General features: G+C 46.6%; 4 protein-coding genes across 7 annotated transcripts; 3 read left to right on the forward strand and 1 right to left on the reverse strand.

Moving 5' to 3' along the window:
• Positions 1 to 378: 378 nt before the first annotated feature.
• On the forward strand, positions 379 to 3,199 carry LOC109763584 (BTB/POZ domain-containing protein At1g21780). Its single transcript, XM_020322433.4, has 4 exons — positions 379 to 635; positions 793 to 938; positions 1,950 to 2,065; positions 2,331 to 3,199. Exons 1-4 carry the CDS (start codon positions 496 to 498, stop codon positions 2,937 to 2,939), a joined length of 1,011 nt encoding a protein of 336 aa, XP_020178022.1. The 5' UTR covers positions 379 to 495; the 3' UTR covers positions 2,940 to 3,199.
• Positions 3,200 to 3,854: 655 nt separating this feature from the next.
• LOC109763583 (PI-PLC X domain-containing protein At5g67130) lies at positions 3,855 to 8,292 on the forward strand. The gene is made up of 7 exons (XM_020322432.4): positions 3,855 to 4,260; positions 4,368 to 4,505; positions 6,726 to 6,824; positions 6,917 to 7,217; positions 7,319 to 7,542; positions 7,628 to 7,714; positions 7,872 to 8,292. Exons 1-7 carry the CDS (start codon positions 4,069 to 4,071, stop codon positions 8,049 to 8,051), a joined length of 1,221 nt encoding a protein of 406 aa, XP_020178021.1. The 5' UTR covers positions 3,855 to 4,068; the 3' UTR covers positions 8,052 to 8,292.
• A 1,686-nt stretch (positions 8,293 to 9,978) lies between these two features.
• LOC109763587 (protein S-acyltransferase 8) lies at positions 9,979 to 14,064 on the forward strand. Its single transcript, XM_020322438.4, has 5 exons — positions 9,979 to 10,461; positions 11,078 to 11,263; positions 12,117 to 12,398; positions 12,521 to 12,751; positions 13,238 to 14,064. Exons 1-5 carry the CDS (start codon positions 10,417 to 10,419, stop codon positions 13,712 to 13,714), a joined length of 1,221 nt encoding a protein of 406 aa, XP_020178027.1. The 5' UTR covers positions 9,979 to 10,416; the 3' UTR covers positions 13,715 to 14,064.
• A 61-nt stretch (positions 14,065 to 14,125) lies between these two features.
• LOC109763585 (tubby-like F-box protein 12) lies at positions 14,126 to 17,696 on the reverse strand. 4 transcript variants are annotated; one of them, XM_020322434.4, is made up of 5 exons: positions 17,089 to 17,696; positions 15,928 to 16,377; positions 15,484 to 15,571; positions 15,229 to 15,361; positions 14,126 to 15,147 (listed from the first exon to the last, which is right to left on the reverse strand). In XM_020322434.4, the coding sequence occupies exons 2-5, from the start codon at positions 16,294 to 16,296 to the stop codon at positions 14,361 to 14,363; spliced, it is 1,377 nt and encodes a 458-aa protein (XP_020178023.1). In that variant the 5' UTR covers positions 16,297 to 16,377; positions 17,089 to 17,696; the 3' UTR covers positions 14,126 to 14,360. The 4 variants fall into 4 exon arrangements, with proteins under 4 accessions (XP_020178023.1, XP_020178025.1, XP_020178024.1 ...); XM_020322436.4 differs by having other exon boundaries at positions 17,275 to 17,569; XM_020322435.4 differs by having other exon boundaries at positions 17,170 to 17,518.
• Between the last annotated feature and the right edge of the window lie 252 nt (positions 17,697 to 17,948).

Consider the following 17,948-nt stretch of genomic DNA (forward strand, 5'->3'; position numbering starts at 1 on the left):
ATTAAGTATTGTGCGGATGTTGTGACGGCGGAAGCCTTAGCTCCCAAATTTGGCCTAACACTGACGCAAAGGGCGGGCTGTAATCACCTTATTATTAATTCAGACAACTTGAAAATGATTGACACCATGCAGGAAGGAGGACAGAGTCGGCGGGTGCGGCGGCGGCAATTTTGGATGATTGTTTTTACTATGCATGTGATTTTATTACGATTAGATTCGAACATTGTAATAGAAAGGCAAATAAAGTAGCTCATGAACTCGCTCGAATAGCTAGATTTTCTTCTACCTTGAATTGGTTCGAGGAGCCTTCAAATGGAATTGTAATGATCCTCACGAACAATTTACTGATTATTTCTAATAATCCCGTCTTATTTAAAAGAAAAGGAAAAATGCAGTAATCACTCGAAAGCAAAGCAGGTCGGTCGTCAACACTGAAACCCTCGGCCACTCACGCGACACCGCACCCGCGCCCCCATCTCCGGCGACGGGGCCATCATGAGCGGCGGCGGAGGCAGCCCGAGCGGGCCGGACTCCCGCGTGGAGACCATCTCCCGCCTCGCCCAGTGGCGCATCGATACCTTCGGCCCCTGCTCCTACCGTCGCTCCGACCCTTTCAAGCTCGGCATCTGGAACTGGTACCACTCCTTCCTACCACTCCCAAATTACCACCGTTCCCCAATCTTCCACGCCCCTAAATCCAGTAAACTCGTGAAATTCGATCGAAACACGGCGGGATTTGATGTCGTTTTCCCGAGGCTGGTCGCCGGCTGATGTCATGAATCCCCACAACAGGTACCTGTCGGTGGAGAAGAGCAGGTCGGTGTACGTGCGCCTCTTTCCGGAGCCCGGCCGGCTGGCCAAGGAGCAGCCGCCGCTCGCCCGCTTCGTGCTCCGCGTCTCCTGGGTTGGCCCGCCGCGCCGCTCCAGCGTCTCCCCAGGTTTGCTTCTTCAAGTGCTCTGCTACACATCTCCAATTGGTAAATGATAAAGCTTTGTGCATTTCTAGCACATCCATGTGGTTATTGCATTTTATTTACTACTCCTTTCGTTCCATTATTCGAGTTCAAAATTTGAACTAAAACCACGACAAGAATTATGGAACGGAGGCTACACATCTCCAATCGGTAAATGATAAGGCTTTGGTGCATTTCTAGCACATCCATGTGGTTATTGCATCTTATTTACCACTCCTTTCGTTCCATAATTCTTATCGTGGTTTTAGTTACGGAGGGAGTAGTAGTTGTCTGTGTGGTTGCATAGGAAATTCCAAAGATCACCAACTATTAGGCTAATACAGTGAGTGCCTGCTCGGTGCGCAGCTTTCAAGCTCCAATGTGAACGCATGACCTGATCATCTTGATGCCAACCGTGAACTGAGAACTTTGCCCACATACCAGCTAAATTACTACTACCATTTGGAGGCAAAGACGTAGATATAATAAAGAGAAAAGTCCCCTTCTGGTCCCTCAGTTAATCGACTTGTCTGGTTTTCGTCCCTCAATTCCTAAACCAGACCTTCTGCATCTTGAACTTTCAAAACCGGCCAAATTTCGTCCCTGTCCCCAATCAAAGCGGTTTTGCTCATGACGTTGAATGGATTTTGACCGAAGCGCACATGTGGCATTCTAATTTTGCCAGTTTACCTTCTTCCCCCCATCTCTACTGGACATTTCTTCGAACAGTTGGCGTGCGCCATGTCTACCTTGTCACAGCCACCGACAGCCGCCGGCGAGCATGGGCATGTCGAGCCAGCCGTGGCTATCACCCCTCTTGTGCACGGCACTGCCGCGAGTGACCCGCGCATGCACGCCATGCCACACACGGCTTCTGACCGATATGTCTATCATACATTTCTTGTTTAATTCCCTAGTCATATTGTCTCTGTGATGACCACTGATATGATGGTATCAGGCTCACTAAACTTAATAACTTTTATCGCTTTGTGATAGTTTTCGAGCAGCTTCTCCGAAGCAGCGATGATTTTGTGTGGCAAGTTGATGTGATGTCCCATGGGCGTTTTACAATTGACGTTGAGTTCTTGGACCTGAAGATAGCCACGAACAATGCAAGTGTCCTCTCTCCTTTCCCCCTCGAATCAGCTTCAAATGGTTCCTTCTTCTTTATAGGATATACTCCCTCCGTCCCCAAATACATGGCATATAAACTTACTCCCCAAATACATGGCATATAAACTTACTCAGTATTGAGAGTAGGTTTATATGCCATGTATTTGGGGACGGAGGGAGTATATATTTTATAGGCATGTGTAAGTAGTTACCTCTGTCAGGATTTTCTAAAATGTGATCCAGTTTTAATTAATGCGCTGACAGGGTACTGAATCGTCATCGTCGATCTGGCCGAACGAAGGCATGGTGCAGGGCGTGGCCAGCAAGAGCACGCTGGGCTGCCTCTCTCGCATGCTCACGGAGTCCATCCACACGGATGTGACCATCAACACAACGGACGGCGTGCTGAAGGCGCACAAGTCGGTGCTGGCGGCCTGCTCGCCCGTGTTCGAGAGCATGTTCATCCACGACCTCAAGGAGAAGGAATCCTCCACGATCGACATCGGCGACATGTGCGTGGAGTCGTGCTCGGCGCTGCTGGGGTTCGTGTACGGGACGATCCGGCAGGAGCAGTTCTGGAAGCACCGGCTGGCGCTGCTGGCGGCGGCCAACAAGTACGGGCTGGGCGAGGTGAAGGCGTGCTGCGAGGAGAGCCTGCTGGAGGACATCAGCTCGGGCAACGTGCTGGAGCGGCTCCACGTGGCGTGGCTGTACCAGCTGGAGCGGCTCAAGAAGGGGTGCCTTGCGTACCTGTTCGTGTTCGGGAAGATCTACGACGTTCGGGACGAGATCAGCGGGTTCTTCCACCACGCGGACCGCGAGCTCACCCTGGAGATGTTCCAGGAAGTGCTCAGCGTGTGGAAGCCCATCTGAAGCTTGTGTGTACATAGGGTTTGTGGAAAGATCAAAGGGAAGAAGCCACTGGAAAGGGTGGAAAGAATAGCCCCAAAAGTATATACTAAAATACATAGGGTTTATATATGAAAAAGTATATAAAATACAGTACATGCATAGTGCTTCTGAGAATTTACAGCACTGTAATTATGCAAATGTGAACCGCTACTGGTGTGGGCTGGGTGTGTAAAGAAGTTTGTGAGCAAGCGGTGTAGTCTAATTAACGGTACCTTTTGCTCTGTTGTCCTGCATGAAGTCCTGAACCCTGGTGCAGTACGTATATGTGACTCATCTAGATTGGATTATGGAGTTGATCTGGCTGGCGTGTGCTGTGCCTGGTCTGCTCTAGAATTGGTCCTAGTAGTAGACAAGGCGCGCGGTAGGTCTGGTCTGGGTTTCGCCGCCCCAATCTGGATTACACAGCTTGACTTTGTATCACATTGACAAAATTCGAGTTGTACCTTGGAAGGAAATTATATAGTAATCCCTCCGTAAATAAACTAATACTATAAGAGTATTTAAATTGCTACTTTAGTTATCTATAAACGCTCTTATATTTGTTTTGTTTACGGAGGGAGTAGCGAAGAAACCAAGTTGCCATGTCCGTTCCAACCACCTGGTTTGTACGAGAAGAGTCGGTCGCTTGTTAGCGCAGCGAAGGTTGCCAACTTGCCATGCCAGACTGAATCTTCTTCGGATAGACAGATGGAAGGAACGTGCGGAATAACGAAGCGAAAACGGTTTCCCTTGAAAACTGAGAGAAGGTTTCTCGGGGGGAGAGGAGAGATCGTGGGCGGGGATGAAGGTTACCATGTCAAACTGGAAGACGCGTTCGTGGGCTGGGAGGCAGGCAGACACACAGACGCGGTACGTCACCACGCAGGGAGACGTGTTGAACGGTTGATTATTTCCAGACGCTGCGTCTATCACCACGCTGGCTAATCGCCTCCGTTGTTTTTGATTGATCCATCTTTCAGCCATAGCCACGTCGCGGTACACATAAGGCCCCAGAGACTGATTGGCACCGAAACGTCCCATTCCCAACAACACCCACCGAGCTTTCCTGCCTCGCTCCCGCACGGCTGCCACCGCCCACCGCGGCGACGCCATGCCCGCCGCCGGCCTCCGCCCGCTCGCCGTCGCCCTCCTCCTCCTCCTCTCCGTCGCCTCCGCCAACGCCAGGGTGGGCGACGAGTGCTCCGCCGGCGCAGGCTGCGGCTCGGGGCTGCACTGCGCCGCCTGCGGCGACGGCGGGGCCGGCGTCTGCGCGCGCGCCACCCCCGTCGACCCCCTCACGCACGTAAGCCGCCCCCCCTCCTGCTCGCAATGGCGGCTCATTTCCCTTCGTTCCTTCGTCCATTCAGAGAAGAACCGCCGCTGCTTCATTTCGGATTGGTTTCATCGCAGGGCACCGGCCTCCCCTTCAACAACTACTCCTGGCTCACCACGCACAACTCCTTCGCCCTCGCCGGCGCCCCCTCCGCCACCGGCGCCGCCATCATCGCCCCCACCAACCAGGAGGACTCCGTCACCGCGCAGCTCAAGGTAACAACAACTCTTACCACCGCCCAACCGCCCCCTACTACTCTGTTAGCATTCCCAGTTTCTCCCTCCGCCCCAATACCAAGGGGTCGACGGGGAACTCGCCCATGGCAGCCTGTGTCTCCGTGGAGTCGCCCCATGTCCATGTCCATGTCCATGTGCTCGTGCCTGCCACCACCTACCATTACCAAATCTCACCGCAACGCCATTTTCTATCTCATCTTTTTACTTGCTCGGTCAATGCCTACTCCTGCTCCCAATAAAATTAACTAATCAGCACTGAAAATGCTATTACTATTCTCAGTGCATATTACTCTTTGGAAATACTATTTCTTTGGAAATCCAATACATAGCTATGCCAAAATGCCCTAAAGATTACCCTTGTTCACTGATCCAACTAAATTTGCCACCACCTTCTAAAATTAACTACTGTACTACAGTACTGAATTCAGTCTTGCACTTATGTACCGAGGCTTTAATTATGCATCTTGCTATGTCAATCTAACCATTTCATTTCTCTACTGGTGATGGGTAATGTAATGTGCCTTCCTCCTTAAGTTTCCACCTGCCCCTCCCCTTTGATCAGACAAAGTAGGGTCTCTTTAGTCCAAAACTCAGAGCAGGGCACAAGGTCTCACTGTCCTACCTGCCCAACCTTTTCCCTTTCGGAGGAATATATATCAGCGAAATTCACAAAAGCTTGCTGCGCAGCACACATAAGAACGCCTTCTTTTTACACTTGACACATGCTCTACTACTGCTCCACTATTTTCTGTCCTCTTTCCCCTTGCTTTCGTTTGAATTCAATCCAGGTATGGGCATCTGTTTTCCTTTTCCATAAAGACTCGGATGTCTGCCCCTTGCCCAAAGGCTCGTATCATCCTAGAGCCTGGAAAGACGAATGGATGTCTAAGACGAATACGCGCTAATTAATTTCAAGTATACATGTGTATAAAATGAATCTTTTTTTGTTTCACATAGAGCATGGAAAAAAGGAGTATCAGGTATAAATAGTTTTTTAGTTTTCTTTGCGTACCACCATGTGTAGTGCTGCCCCATCACACCGTGGATTATGCTACTATGAATAATGTACCCTTGTTGCCAGATTTGTTTAAATATGTAAGCACAGATGCCAACCACTAGTATTTAGGTACAACTGATGGCACCACCTCAAATCTGAAGATGTTCCATACTTGCCTTTGGTTGGTCTAGTTGCCACCTCAGAGGTTCTTGTAAGTATGGCCACTGGCCTCGGTACCCAAATTTAGTAAACTCATGCGGTGGCTGGCTAGGCTTATTGAGTGATTTGTCACGAAGATGCTAAAAGCATAATCATCAGAACTAACTTTGTTACACTTCCATTTTTAACAAAAAAAAGTGTTTTTCATAAGTAGTAGAATAAATGTGCGTAAACCCTCAACGACACTGGTGTTTCCCCTTTCCGCCATGAGGATGACTTGTTGCGATTTAGACTTGGTTCATTCGTTTATTTTCTTTTGCCTCTTTAGGTGGTTTGGGGCTCAATGCATTGAGAAAATAAAAGAAGGATTCTTGAAGTCTCTGATTGCGAAACAAGCCTTGTTGTAATCATGTCTAGTTCTTGGTATTATGCTGTGAAGGTGTCGATTGCTTTGGTCTTAAGGAAAGGGAAGGGCCACACTCACTTAGCTTATCATGCCCGTCCCGTCCTCTCTTTTTTTTTTAAATCACTGTTCTGAAAGTAGAACCTTTTCATATAAAAAGAATCTTACAATACAGCGTTCGTGTTGGAGACTTGGAGCACGTTTTTTGAGTAATTATTTCTGGTCAAGCTTCACAAGTAGGCTAACATTGCGTTGCAGTTATGAAACAAGCCAGTGTTCCTGAAGTATTCTGCTTGCCCTATGTCTCATATACACTTCCGAAGTTATTTTTTTACTGAAAGAAAGAAAACTAAAGAAGCAAAGAATAAGCCAACCCAACACAATTTAGCAGGCTGCTACTCTATTTTCTGTTGGTGTGCAGATATTTTAAATTTGCTTCTGCAAAATGCCATTGGTTTCAAACTACATTCTACTGGGGTAGTTACTGATTATACAGATAACTGTCTAATTTTCAGTTACCGTTTCGTCTGCACACCACCAAGCTGTATCCTGTTGTGGTTCATTCATACTCTGAATTGCGGACCGTCAGATGCTAATTTGAAAATATTAACCATGTGAATCTTTGTCTGATTATGGGCAGAATGGTGTTAGGGGCTTGATGCTTGACACTTACGATTTCAACAATGATGTCTGGCTGTGCCACTCATTTGGTGGGAAATGCTACAATATTACAGCATTTGTAAGATTATCTCATTATCAGTTGAATACTTTCCATGCTGTCGTCAGAGCATCTTGTTAGTGTATATCTAATCTTAAATTGGGTCTGTTCAGCAACCTGCCATCAATGTCTTTAAAGAAATCCAGACATTCCTTGAAGCAAACCCTTCAGCAGTAATCACGGTTTTCCTGGAAGACTACACTGTTGCAGGTTCCCTGCCAAAAGTATTCAATGCTTCCGGCCTGATGAAGTATTGGTTCCCGGTGGCAAAAATGCCCAAGAGCGGTGGCAACTGGCCTTTGCTCAAGGACATGATCAGCCAGAATGAGCGTCTGCTTGTCTTCGCATCAAAGAAAGCAAAAGAAGCAAGCGAGGGGATTCCGTTCGAGTGGAACTACGTCGTAGAAAGCCAATGTAGGATTCCAACATAAGAAGAAAATAAAATCAGAATGTAAGTTTTTTAATTTAGTCTTCAAGACATTCTTTGTTGATATGGTTTAGCTTTATCTGTGTAGATGGCAATGAGGGTATGGTGGAGGGCAAGTGCCCAAATCGCGGAGAGTCCCCTGCCATGGATTCCAAGAGCCAGTCGCTTGTTCTGATGAACTTCTTCACGACGGACCCGAACCCCACCGGGGTTTGCGGGAACAATTCAGCACCACTTGTTAGCATGCTAAAGACCTGCCATGATCTGTCGGGCAATCGGTGGCCCAACTACATCGCCGTTGATTACTACATGGTATGCCAACATGCTAAAGATCCTATCTAAATGAAGCTTATTTAGTCGTCGATCAGATCGGTTTCTTATTATTTGAATCACGCAGAGGAGCGACGGCGGAGGCGCTCCCTTGGCCACCGATGTGGCTAATGGCCATCTAGTATGTGGCTGTGACAACATTGCTTACTGCAAGGTAAGGACGCATCAGTCTCACAGTGTTCGGTCTTGTTATGTTTTCTACCACCTACTTTTTGGATAACGTTGATCTCCTTTTGCAACAACTTCTTTAAAGATAATGTTCTGTTTCTTGCAACTGCATGCTGATGTTGTGACCTCTGACTGAGCTGCAGGCCAACTCGACATTCGGAACCTGCGTGATACCTCCGCCCCCACCGCCGTCGCCGCCCAGGGCGCCGGCCAAGGGTACGAGCCCAGGCGGCGATCCCAGTGCGGCGGTGGCTCGGCTTCCGGCCTTCCAGTGGAGCTGCTTCCTCGGACTGACGTCCCTGGCTCTGCTCTTCCTCTCGTAAGGGCGCTCTGCTTCAGTTAGGTGTGGCACTTGTGGTGCTTCTGCCATCCTGAGCAGAAGTTTTCTACTTCAGTTTCATTTGTTGGTCACGAGATTGCTCGAGCTGTAAATCATCCCTTAGCTGGCAGAGAAGTTCCACCCGATCAGTGAGTTGTAAATCAAATGTTTCATTTTTGTTATCCAGGGCAGATCCTGTCTCGATCAGAGTTCTGATATATCTCCACATGGCCAGTTAATTTTTACTCCCTCCGTTCCTAAATATAAGTCTTTTTAGACATTTCAAATGGAATACAACATATTGATGTATGTAGACATATTTTAGAGCGTAGATTCACTCATTTTGCTCCGTATGTAGTCACTTGGTGAAATCTTTAGAAAGACTTATATTTGGGAACATATTTTAGAGCGTAGATTCACTCATTTTGCTCCGTATGTAGTCACTTGGTGAAATCTTTAGAAAGACTTATATTTGGGAACGGAGGGAGTATATGCTTTCGCTGAGAAATCAAATTACTACTCCCTCCGTTTCCAAATATAAGTCTTTCTAGAGATTGCAACAAATGACTATATACGGAGCAAATTGAATGAATCTACATTTTAAAATATGTCTACATACATTCGTATATTGTAGTCTATTTGAAATGTCTTAAAAGACTTATATTTAGGAACGGAGGGAGTACATCCCAGCTAGGAGAATTGGCTGAAAAACTCTTAATAACTCAACAAAAGGATGATTAGAAATAAATGAAAAAACTCAACAAAAAGATAAGAGATTCCAAAAAAAAAAACTACCTCCAGTTTGTAGGCTAGATAAACTTAGCCTACAAAGACGTTCTATATTTTGAGACGGAGGCAGTACATTCATATGGATCTGAATGAGTGCCGGGGAAGAAAGAGAGGAGGACCCATGATCCGACTGACTGAGTGAGTGACAGGTGAAATCGCTGGTCCAAATCCAGAACAGCATCCAATCAAGCAGACAGCATCATGCAGTGAGCAGTGCCAACTATTTACACATCGCATCACATGGGATTGATTAATTTCGCCTGTTTTTCACCCACGCAAGAACAATGCCCACTTTTCCCTCCGAGAAATCCCGGTTTTCCGCTGGTCATTGATCATCTGGTTCTGAGACGAGCTTCACGCACATGCCAGATTATTCTCAATCGGTAGCTAGGCAGGGAGAGAATAGCATCAAATTGAGAGCATATATTCCCTCCCAGGTAGTAAGAATAACTTTTAGTGGCATCGTGAACGTGTTGTTGAAGTTTTGATTTAAATAAGTTACCTTTTGCCGATATTCTTTCCAGCGTCGAGGATCGTGTATGATCCACGCGTGGAAATTTTTCTAAAGGCAGTGTAAACTGTGGAGGTGAATAAGCATTTTGCCAGATAGACAAAACTTCTCGCCGCTTGACGTTTCCAATATAACTAATAAATTTCAGAATAATTACTTCCTCCGTCTCATAATAAATATAAAAGCGTTTTTTTACACTACCTCTTTGGCACAAGTGAGGAGTACTTCACAACTACGTACGTCAGACCTGCCCTTCCTAACAAACTGGGAAAAAAAATCAGACACATAGAATTTCATCCATATTCAGGATGTGAGTCATGAATAATTGAAACACGGATCCTAATCAAGAGAGATATCCTCATGAATATAGTTGTTGACACATGGATCTTAATCAAGGGATCTAAAATGTGATCCTTATGCTATGCTGGATCCCCACTGCAATAGTACCATCAATTTGCAGAAACTGCTATTTTTAGGGGCCTGATAAATTGCCATTTTACTCCAGGACCGGATGATCGATCGAACGAATATTTAGACATTAATAATACCATTCAGTATTATGAACAGAAGAAAATAATATGGCATTTATTATACTGTATGTATATTATTATCAGAAAGAGAAAGAAAAAGAGAGAGACAGAAGAGAGAAAAGTGTCCCAGGGAACAAAGAACAGATTCTTTGGTACTCCGGCGTAACGACGTTGCCTCCTCCCCTCGTCTAGAGTCTAGACCCACAGGCATAGCCCATCCAAAGATCAAATCTTTTAGTTTTGCCAGCCAGATATCTCATCTCATCCCTGTCACACCGAGGAAGAAGACCCAGCGCCAGCGGCGATTGATGGCATCTCGCTCCCGTGCCCCCCTGGCCGTGGCCCTGTCCCCTCACCCTCTCTAGACGAAATCTACGAGAGAGGGAGAGGTGGAGAGGGATAAGAAGAGTTCTTCCCAGTGGAGAGAGGGAGAGGTCGGAGGAGTACAAGGGCTGGTTGCGGCTGCGACTGCGACTGGTGGATTCCATTTCTTCCCTTCTTGCGCCGGGTTGGCGGCGGCGGCGGCGGGCGGCGCGGCCATGGCCAAGCAGCTGCGGGTCTACCAAGTCTGGAGAGGCAACAACGTACGTGAGATTAGATTAACTCCCTTTATCATCGTCTCCCTCCTCCCCCCTTCTTCTTTCTTGGATTCAGAAAATCCGTGTGCTCTGGATCGATTGTCTTCTTTCTGTCTGACCTTACCTGGCGAGGAAGAAGTGGGAACGGGGTAACTGCTCCTGGATAAGGCCCGTATCTTTATCTGGTTAGCTGGTTACTCGATTGATTTGCGGGTGATTTGTATATTAAACTACATACACTGCTGACGAGACGGATGAATAAACTATTGTGGATCGGTTTGGAGCTTGGGCGCCGTAGTGAATGGCGACCGGTCCTCTCCCCAATAAGGTAATCCAATTGGGAGGGAGGTCCAGGTTCTTGTCTTTGTGCAGACCCTGTTGCTGCTAATCCAACCAGGGCTCAGGTTGCTTAGAAAATCATGCACAGGGCTTGCAAACATACTCCATCAGTTCAAGGGTTTAAAGGAAGGGAAGGGCAATTTAGAGGGGCAAAGGGGGAGGGGGCTTGTACGAGATGAATTTATTTTTTTGACATCTTCACTCTGCTCATGATGTTGCTTGTTGTATTATTTTGTAGCGTGAAGCTATCGAATGTTTCAGTGACGTCTCTCATTTTCTTCAGATAATCTGGTGTGGTGGGAGATTGATCTTTGGACCAGATGCCAAGGCTACTCTACTATCTTTCTCGCTGATCGTGGCCCCTGTTGTTGTCTTCTGCATCTTTGTGGGCAAAAACCTCATACACATCTTTCCTGCATATAACGCAGGGTATGCAATTCTGGTTGTTACCGTAGCCCTGACAATTCATGTGAGTAAGCATTCTTCGCCTATCTACTACACAGTTATGCTGAGGGTTTTGGATAGGATGGTAGGATTTGTGTTCACCACAGTTCATGTGTTTGCTTCGTTCAGTTGGAGAAAAGTCCTGAATGGCGACGTATTTTCTGAGAGCTTCAACGTAAAAGTAATTTGCAAGATGCAAGATATCATGTACTAATTGATAAAAGTTAAGCACACTTGCATGTCAGCATGTTTGGCAAGGTGTAGTTTTGTGGCTAGCAGTTAGTTCGAGACCATTATGATCATACAGCAGCAGTGAATGGTTAAAGTGCACTAAGCCATCGCTATCTTCTGTCCATGATTGCGTTTAAGACTTTGTGATGCGGATATAGTTGCGAACATGCTAAGAACCTAGTTTCTCTTATCAAGGGAACCTTGGATGATACCTTTTCGTGTAGTTACGAAGTAGTGTAGATCAACCTTGGCATAGATGATACATCAATTGAATTTTGTTTGTAACTGCATAATATATGTGAAACTGTAATTTCTCTCATCAGCCAATAAAACACTGTACTTGGCTCTACTGGTCAAAGCATTTTGTGATCTTTTGATCTTCCTTTTTCACCTAGACATGTTTCATGCATGGTTCTATATTTATTTCCTGAGTTGGAAAACCCACGATTCAATTTTGTTGTTGGTTTGGTCTATTCACTAGTAGTTTTATCTATATTCTGCTCTTGCAAACTAATTTATCTGTTTACGGTACCGTTCTCCATGAGTTATGTTCTCTCCAGTAGAAGTTATTTTGTGAATTTTACTTCATGCTACTTTATAAACAACTGCCAAATTATAGTATCCTCTCTGCAAAATCTGATTGTTAGGTACTGTTACTGCTCTTCTTGACCTCATCTCAAGATCCAGGTATTGTACCAAGGAATTCAAATCCACCTGTGGAGGAGTTTTCTCATGATTCTTCAGCTCCTCATACTCTCCAGTTCCCTCGGATAAAAGAGATCATGATCAATGGTGTGCCCGTGAGAGTAAAATATTGTGAAACTTGCATGCTATATCGGCCTCCTCGTTGCTCCCACTGTTCCAAATGTGATAATTGTGTCGAGCGATTTGATCACCACTGCCCTTGGGTTGGTCAATGTATTGGACAGGTTTGTTGTGCTGATTTATTTATCCTTCAAAGAATCAAACTAGTTATTTAACCATTGACTACCTGACAGCCCTTACTGTCAAAACAATCTCAGCTTATCTGCATTTATGTTCACCTTTGCAGCGCAATTACCGCTACTTCTTCTGGTTTGTTTGTTCGGCAGCAATCCTGTGTTTCTATGTATTTACAATGTCTGCATTGTACATCAGTCTACTCATGAAGGATCACCGTTCAGTGGTGGAGGCAATTAAAGCCTCTCCAGCATCAGTGGCAGTCATGGGATACTGTTTCATTTGTTTCTGGTTTGTTGGTGGTCTCACCGGATTCCACTCTTACCTCATTGCAACAAATAAGGTTAGTCCCCTAAACCTATGAAGTCAATGTTAAGGCATACCTCACATGAAAACATTGGTACACGGACTGCCTTGAGATACAATGTAGAAAGTTCCTATGTTCATTAGTGAGCTATCTACTCTCAAATAAGGATAAGATATAGTGCTTACACTGGCTAATCTGAAAGGTAGTGATCACTTGAAATCTCATTGGATGATTTTTCCATGGCAGATATTTTTTATGCATTGCTGGGTAGTACATCCTTGTACTCCCTCCATTCCTAAATACAAATCTTTCTAGAGATTCCAATAGAGACTACATACGGAGCAAAATGAGTGACTATACACTCTAAACTATGTCTATATACATCCGTATGTAGTCCATATTAGAATCTCTAGAAAGACTTATATTTAGGAACGGAGGGAGTAGAAATAATAAGAACTTTATGTTTATTTCAAATAACAACTTCATTAAACTTGATTAAATTTTCACTTCCTTTTTCTCAAGACAACATATGAGAATATCAAGTACAAGTACAGCAACCAACCCAATGCGTTTGACCGTGGTTGCATACACAATTGCTTCGAGGTCCTGTGCACGAAAAGGAAGCCTTCTAGGATCAACCTGCGAGCCATCGTTCAAGAGGAACATGTTGCGTCCCTGCCACGAATCAGCCGTTCCAGTGTGCCCGAAGATGAGACGCCCCACCGTCCACGAGCCAAAGTGGAGGATGACCTTGAGATGGGCCTTGACATCCTGAAGACCTCACGGCGCCGGTCAGATGAACTGAGTGACTTAGAGTTGGGCACTGCAAGCAATGGTGCAAGATATCGCAGAAGTGATTCAGACACTGAGATCCCGGTTATGACCAGAACAATTACTGAGAGCTCCGATCAAACTAGGGATCTGGACTTCTATTCAGTGACCAACGCTGCACATCCCTCGTCTCCTGAGCAGAGGCAGCTCCCCGATGAACTCCGCTGATTGTATATGAGCGTGCCGTTGCAGTGAGAAACAGTTTTCAGGGCGCAAACCAACAAGTTGATCGTCAGTGAGGGCCGCGGGATGTTTGAAATTTGGATGAATTTGGCATATGCTCTCTGCTGCCTTCTTTTTGTAGGATTTGGGGAATGTTGATTGATTGGTGATAGGTCTCTTTCTGTAAACATCTCAGTTATGCATTTTATTGTGAAGGTTTTAAGAGATTGTAGTTTTCTTTTTTTTAGCAAGATTCCAGGAAGAGTATCTGAAGGTAGTCGACTGTGGATTGTTAATTGTAGATAATCTGCATAGGTGTAGACCATTGAACTGTATAATTATTTCTCCTGTCTAAATGCTCCTTCCACCGGCCATCTGATGATCCCAGAAACCCAGTTGCTGGTTTGACATGCAGAATTTTAATCCCTATTGACTGTTTGCAGCATGATTTATTACATATGACTTCATGTGTGTTACAATGTACAGAAAAGTTCGGAGGCACGAAAAACGTAGCAACGACCAAATCTTTATATTTCTTGCCATTCTTGACACTCGGGGAAATAAACAAGTAAATCAACAACAGCAATAGAAAAAGAAAAGGATCTTGATGGACTTATCACACATAAATACTTGTGCCACTGCATTGCTCTATTCATTCACAGGCCAGTTTGGTGTCGAAGCTGGTCAAGCAGATCGCGAACGCCTGGAACGCCGAGAGCGGGTACCGGTAGTCCATGGTGAACATGTCCTTGGTAACCTTACCAAACTGCAGGATCACTTTCTCGTGATCGGACGTCGAAGACGACGATGAACTTGAAGGCTGGAGCTGCTGCTGCTGGGGCGGCTGCGAAGGTTCAGACGGCGGCAATGCAGCAGCTGCCACCTGTGGCGCGGCTGCCGTCAGCTGGAAGTTCTTCACGGAGGCCACAGTCACCCTGCCTCGGAAGTTGAGGCACCAGCACTGCAGCTGCTCATGCCATCTCGGCACCTTGTTGCGGAGAACCAATGGCCTCTCCTTGGCCTCCCCATCTTCTTCCTCTCGCCGCAACCCACCACTTACATCTGAGAATCGGGAGCTTGAGAAGCGAGAGCTGCTGAAGTCTGCCATGGAGAACCTGGAGGAGGCGTTCGTGCTGCGGAAGGACTCGTCGAACGGACCGGGGAGCAGCTGCTGGGGTTGCCCAGGCACCACGCCATCCGGGTCGACTGCAGAGGCCGGGATGGAGTGCATCGTGCACTGCATACGCCTCGGCCCCCTGGTGCCCAGCACGTTGAGCTCGTAATTCACCTGGGCGATGGGGTAGCTACCGGTGGGCACCTTTGGTGACACCCTCCTGGAAGAGATGCGGCGGCTGCCGCGCTGGCATGGGACGAGGCTCCCGGCATTGTATGGCGGCTGAGTGTCGTAGACGATGAACTTCGTGCCGAGGAAATTAGACCTGTTGGTGTACATACAATGTCAGATCTAAATCACTGAAGGTTAGATAGTAAGAAAAACGTTGTGAAGGAAGGTACTTCACCTCATTTTTCCAACATAGCCGTTGCTTGACCGCGAGATGTTTTTAGAATCCACAGAAATTACGTATTCGGTATATGTTGTTCGTCGATTCCTCTTAGCTGCTAGCAGGAACTTTCCGTTCTCACTAAGCACAGCTACATGTCACATAACATATAATCAGCACAGCATCCAGCAACATTGACTACCACGTTGCTAAGCAATGCACACAGCAATTGTTCTGTATGAGATTAATGAGAGAAGCAGCACATATGCTTACCAGGGCTAAGGCAGAGGTAGAGATAATAGGTTAGTGTTGATTTGTCCCTTCTAATGAAGCACTGGATTAATCCATCTCGAGGTCCTGGCTGTAGATAAAACATCAAATCAGAGTCAGACAGGTGCAACCTTTCATATGCACTATGTAGGCATCGACGTAGGTAGGCATGTCTTTCTCACTTAAGAAGCCTCTATCTGCTACTTTTCAGTAGGCAAACTTTTGTAAGCAGGCATATCTTACTTTTCAATTGCCTACGAGAAAATTGCTACAAATTACTACTAGGTAAGCATACCAACTACTATTATGTCGATTTCTTAAGATTCACGCGACCACCATTTCCCAGTTTCAATTTTTTATTTAGGCTGTAACATGAGAAAAAAATACAAGCTACCCATCATGAACGACAGCTGCAAATATTCATGATAAATTCAGTTGGATGTTTACCTGTTTAAGCGACACCGGAAAAGTGAGTTTCCCACAGAACTCCGGGCTCTGAACTATATCTTTACAGATCTCTCTCCACGCGCTGCAGACCGCCGCACAAGCTACGACATCTTTGCGCGAGGGCCAAGTGCTCTCGCCTTCCTCCAGCCTTTTCATCACATCACGAAGTAATTCAGGAGGAAGGCCAACCCAGCCATTCTGATCAGCCACCACAGCTCCGCCATGCGGCTCACCCGGTGGCCCGAAAGACTTCCCCCGGTGATGATGGCCGGAAAGACCAGGGAGGCCTGAAATCCTCACGTCAAAGCCCCGCCTTGATAAGCTTCCGAAGCTCTCTCTAACATCGCGGACTATGCTGCGGAAAGACATATCTGCCGGAGACTCTGCGATGACAACCAGAACTTCCCCGATTTCCTAGTGGTCAAGGTCTTCTGAATGAGCTTTCCGGCACTGCATATACACAAGGAAAGCAAAATAGGAGGAAGATTAGCGTCTAGTGGTGCTGTAAAATAATCATCCACTAGGAAAAGCAATCAGCGCGTATAGACTAACGAATCGCGGACTAGAGATTACTAATACAGCTTCGTTACTAATACCATTCTGGTTTGAATAGTCTCGAGTCAGTGGGCTAGCGGTTCTAGTCGCGCACTGAATGCACGATAGACGATGGGAAATTGGCTACACAGACAGCCAACTCTCTGACGGCGATGGGTGGATGGAAAAAACAAAGCCCACTGATGGCGAAAGGCTAACAGAAGGCGCCATTTTACTGGTATAAACCTAATCGTGCCACACGTCAGGCATGGCACCACAATTTTGACCCACTCTTCTCAGAGGAACAAAGTTTGACCTTTTTATCCTTTATGACCTGCAGTGCAGTTGCATAGTAACATCTCTTTGCTACTGTGGCAGGTACAAGATCTACAGAAACTTCAGAGAAAACCCGTACTTCTATGTTGTGAAATGGAAGAGAAAAAGAATTTACAATTCATCTAAGCCTAAACAAAAGAAAATAAACATGGAATCGAGCAATCAGAGCGCTGGAAACATATGCTAGATATATGAAGTTCGCTGCAAAAAGTGGAGGAATTGGACGCCAGAAATGGAGGCGTTGGTGGATGCAGAGGAGGAAGAGTGAAGGAGGAGGAGCGGCCATCTCACCGGCCCCAAATCGAGCTCCTCGACCTGACGACCCAAAACTTGAAAGAGATTCTTCCTCTTCCGCGGGGAGGAGATCCCAACCTTTTGCGGCCGAGGCCAGCAGCGAGCGATCTCTCCTCCGCTTTCCCCAAAGCCCCCGGAAGCCAAAGAAGACGGACAGGGGAGCAAAAGCGACGAGCTTTCCACCTGTGATTGAACCCGCGACCTTTCTCCTCCAGCGAGAAAAAGGCTTTCCGGCGCGAGCTTTGCTCCAAAAGATGCGCAGGAAAAGGTGGAACGGCACGGGGACGGAGGAGGAGCCCGGTCCGGTGTATCGGCCGATCTTCTGCAGCCGCTGCGGCGGAGGCGAGAGGGGATTCGGGAGGCGAGGCTAGGGGATTTATGGGAGGGGGATTGAGATGGGGAAATGGGACTTGGTTTGGAGGTCGGTAGGGGAGGGGGGAGAAGGAAGACCGGAGGGAGGAGGGGAGCGAATCGTGAGAGGATTCCTTTTTTTTTAAATTGGATGGAAAAAAGGTTTTGTTTCACATGACCACCTCACCAACCGGCCCAGCACATTGGCTGGCCGCCCGGCCGGCCGTCGTGTACTCTTGTAGTTCTCCGATTATACAAATGTGCACATCTGCTGACTGCTAAATGAGTTATACGGATCGACTTTTACCGTACTACGTACACAAGTTTGCTGGATTCGCCGGAAAAGCCTGATGTTGTGTTTAGTTGTAGATGACCGAAATCACAAAGGAAATTGATGAAAGTCCGGTATTGTGCCTGATTAGTCTACACTCCGGACAGACCCAGAAGCCAATTCAGCGGTATCTCATCCTCTTCTGCTTACTTTCACACTCCCTGCATGACGGGAC

Source organism: Aegilops tauschii, chromosome 7 (genome assembly GCF_002575655.3).
Source record: "Aegilops tauschii subsp. strangulata cultivar AL8/78 chromosome 7, Aet v6.0, whole genome shotgun sequence".
NCBI lineage: Eukaryota > Viridiplantae > Streptophyta > Magnoliopsida > Poales > Poaceae > Aegilops > Aegilops tauschii.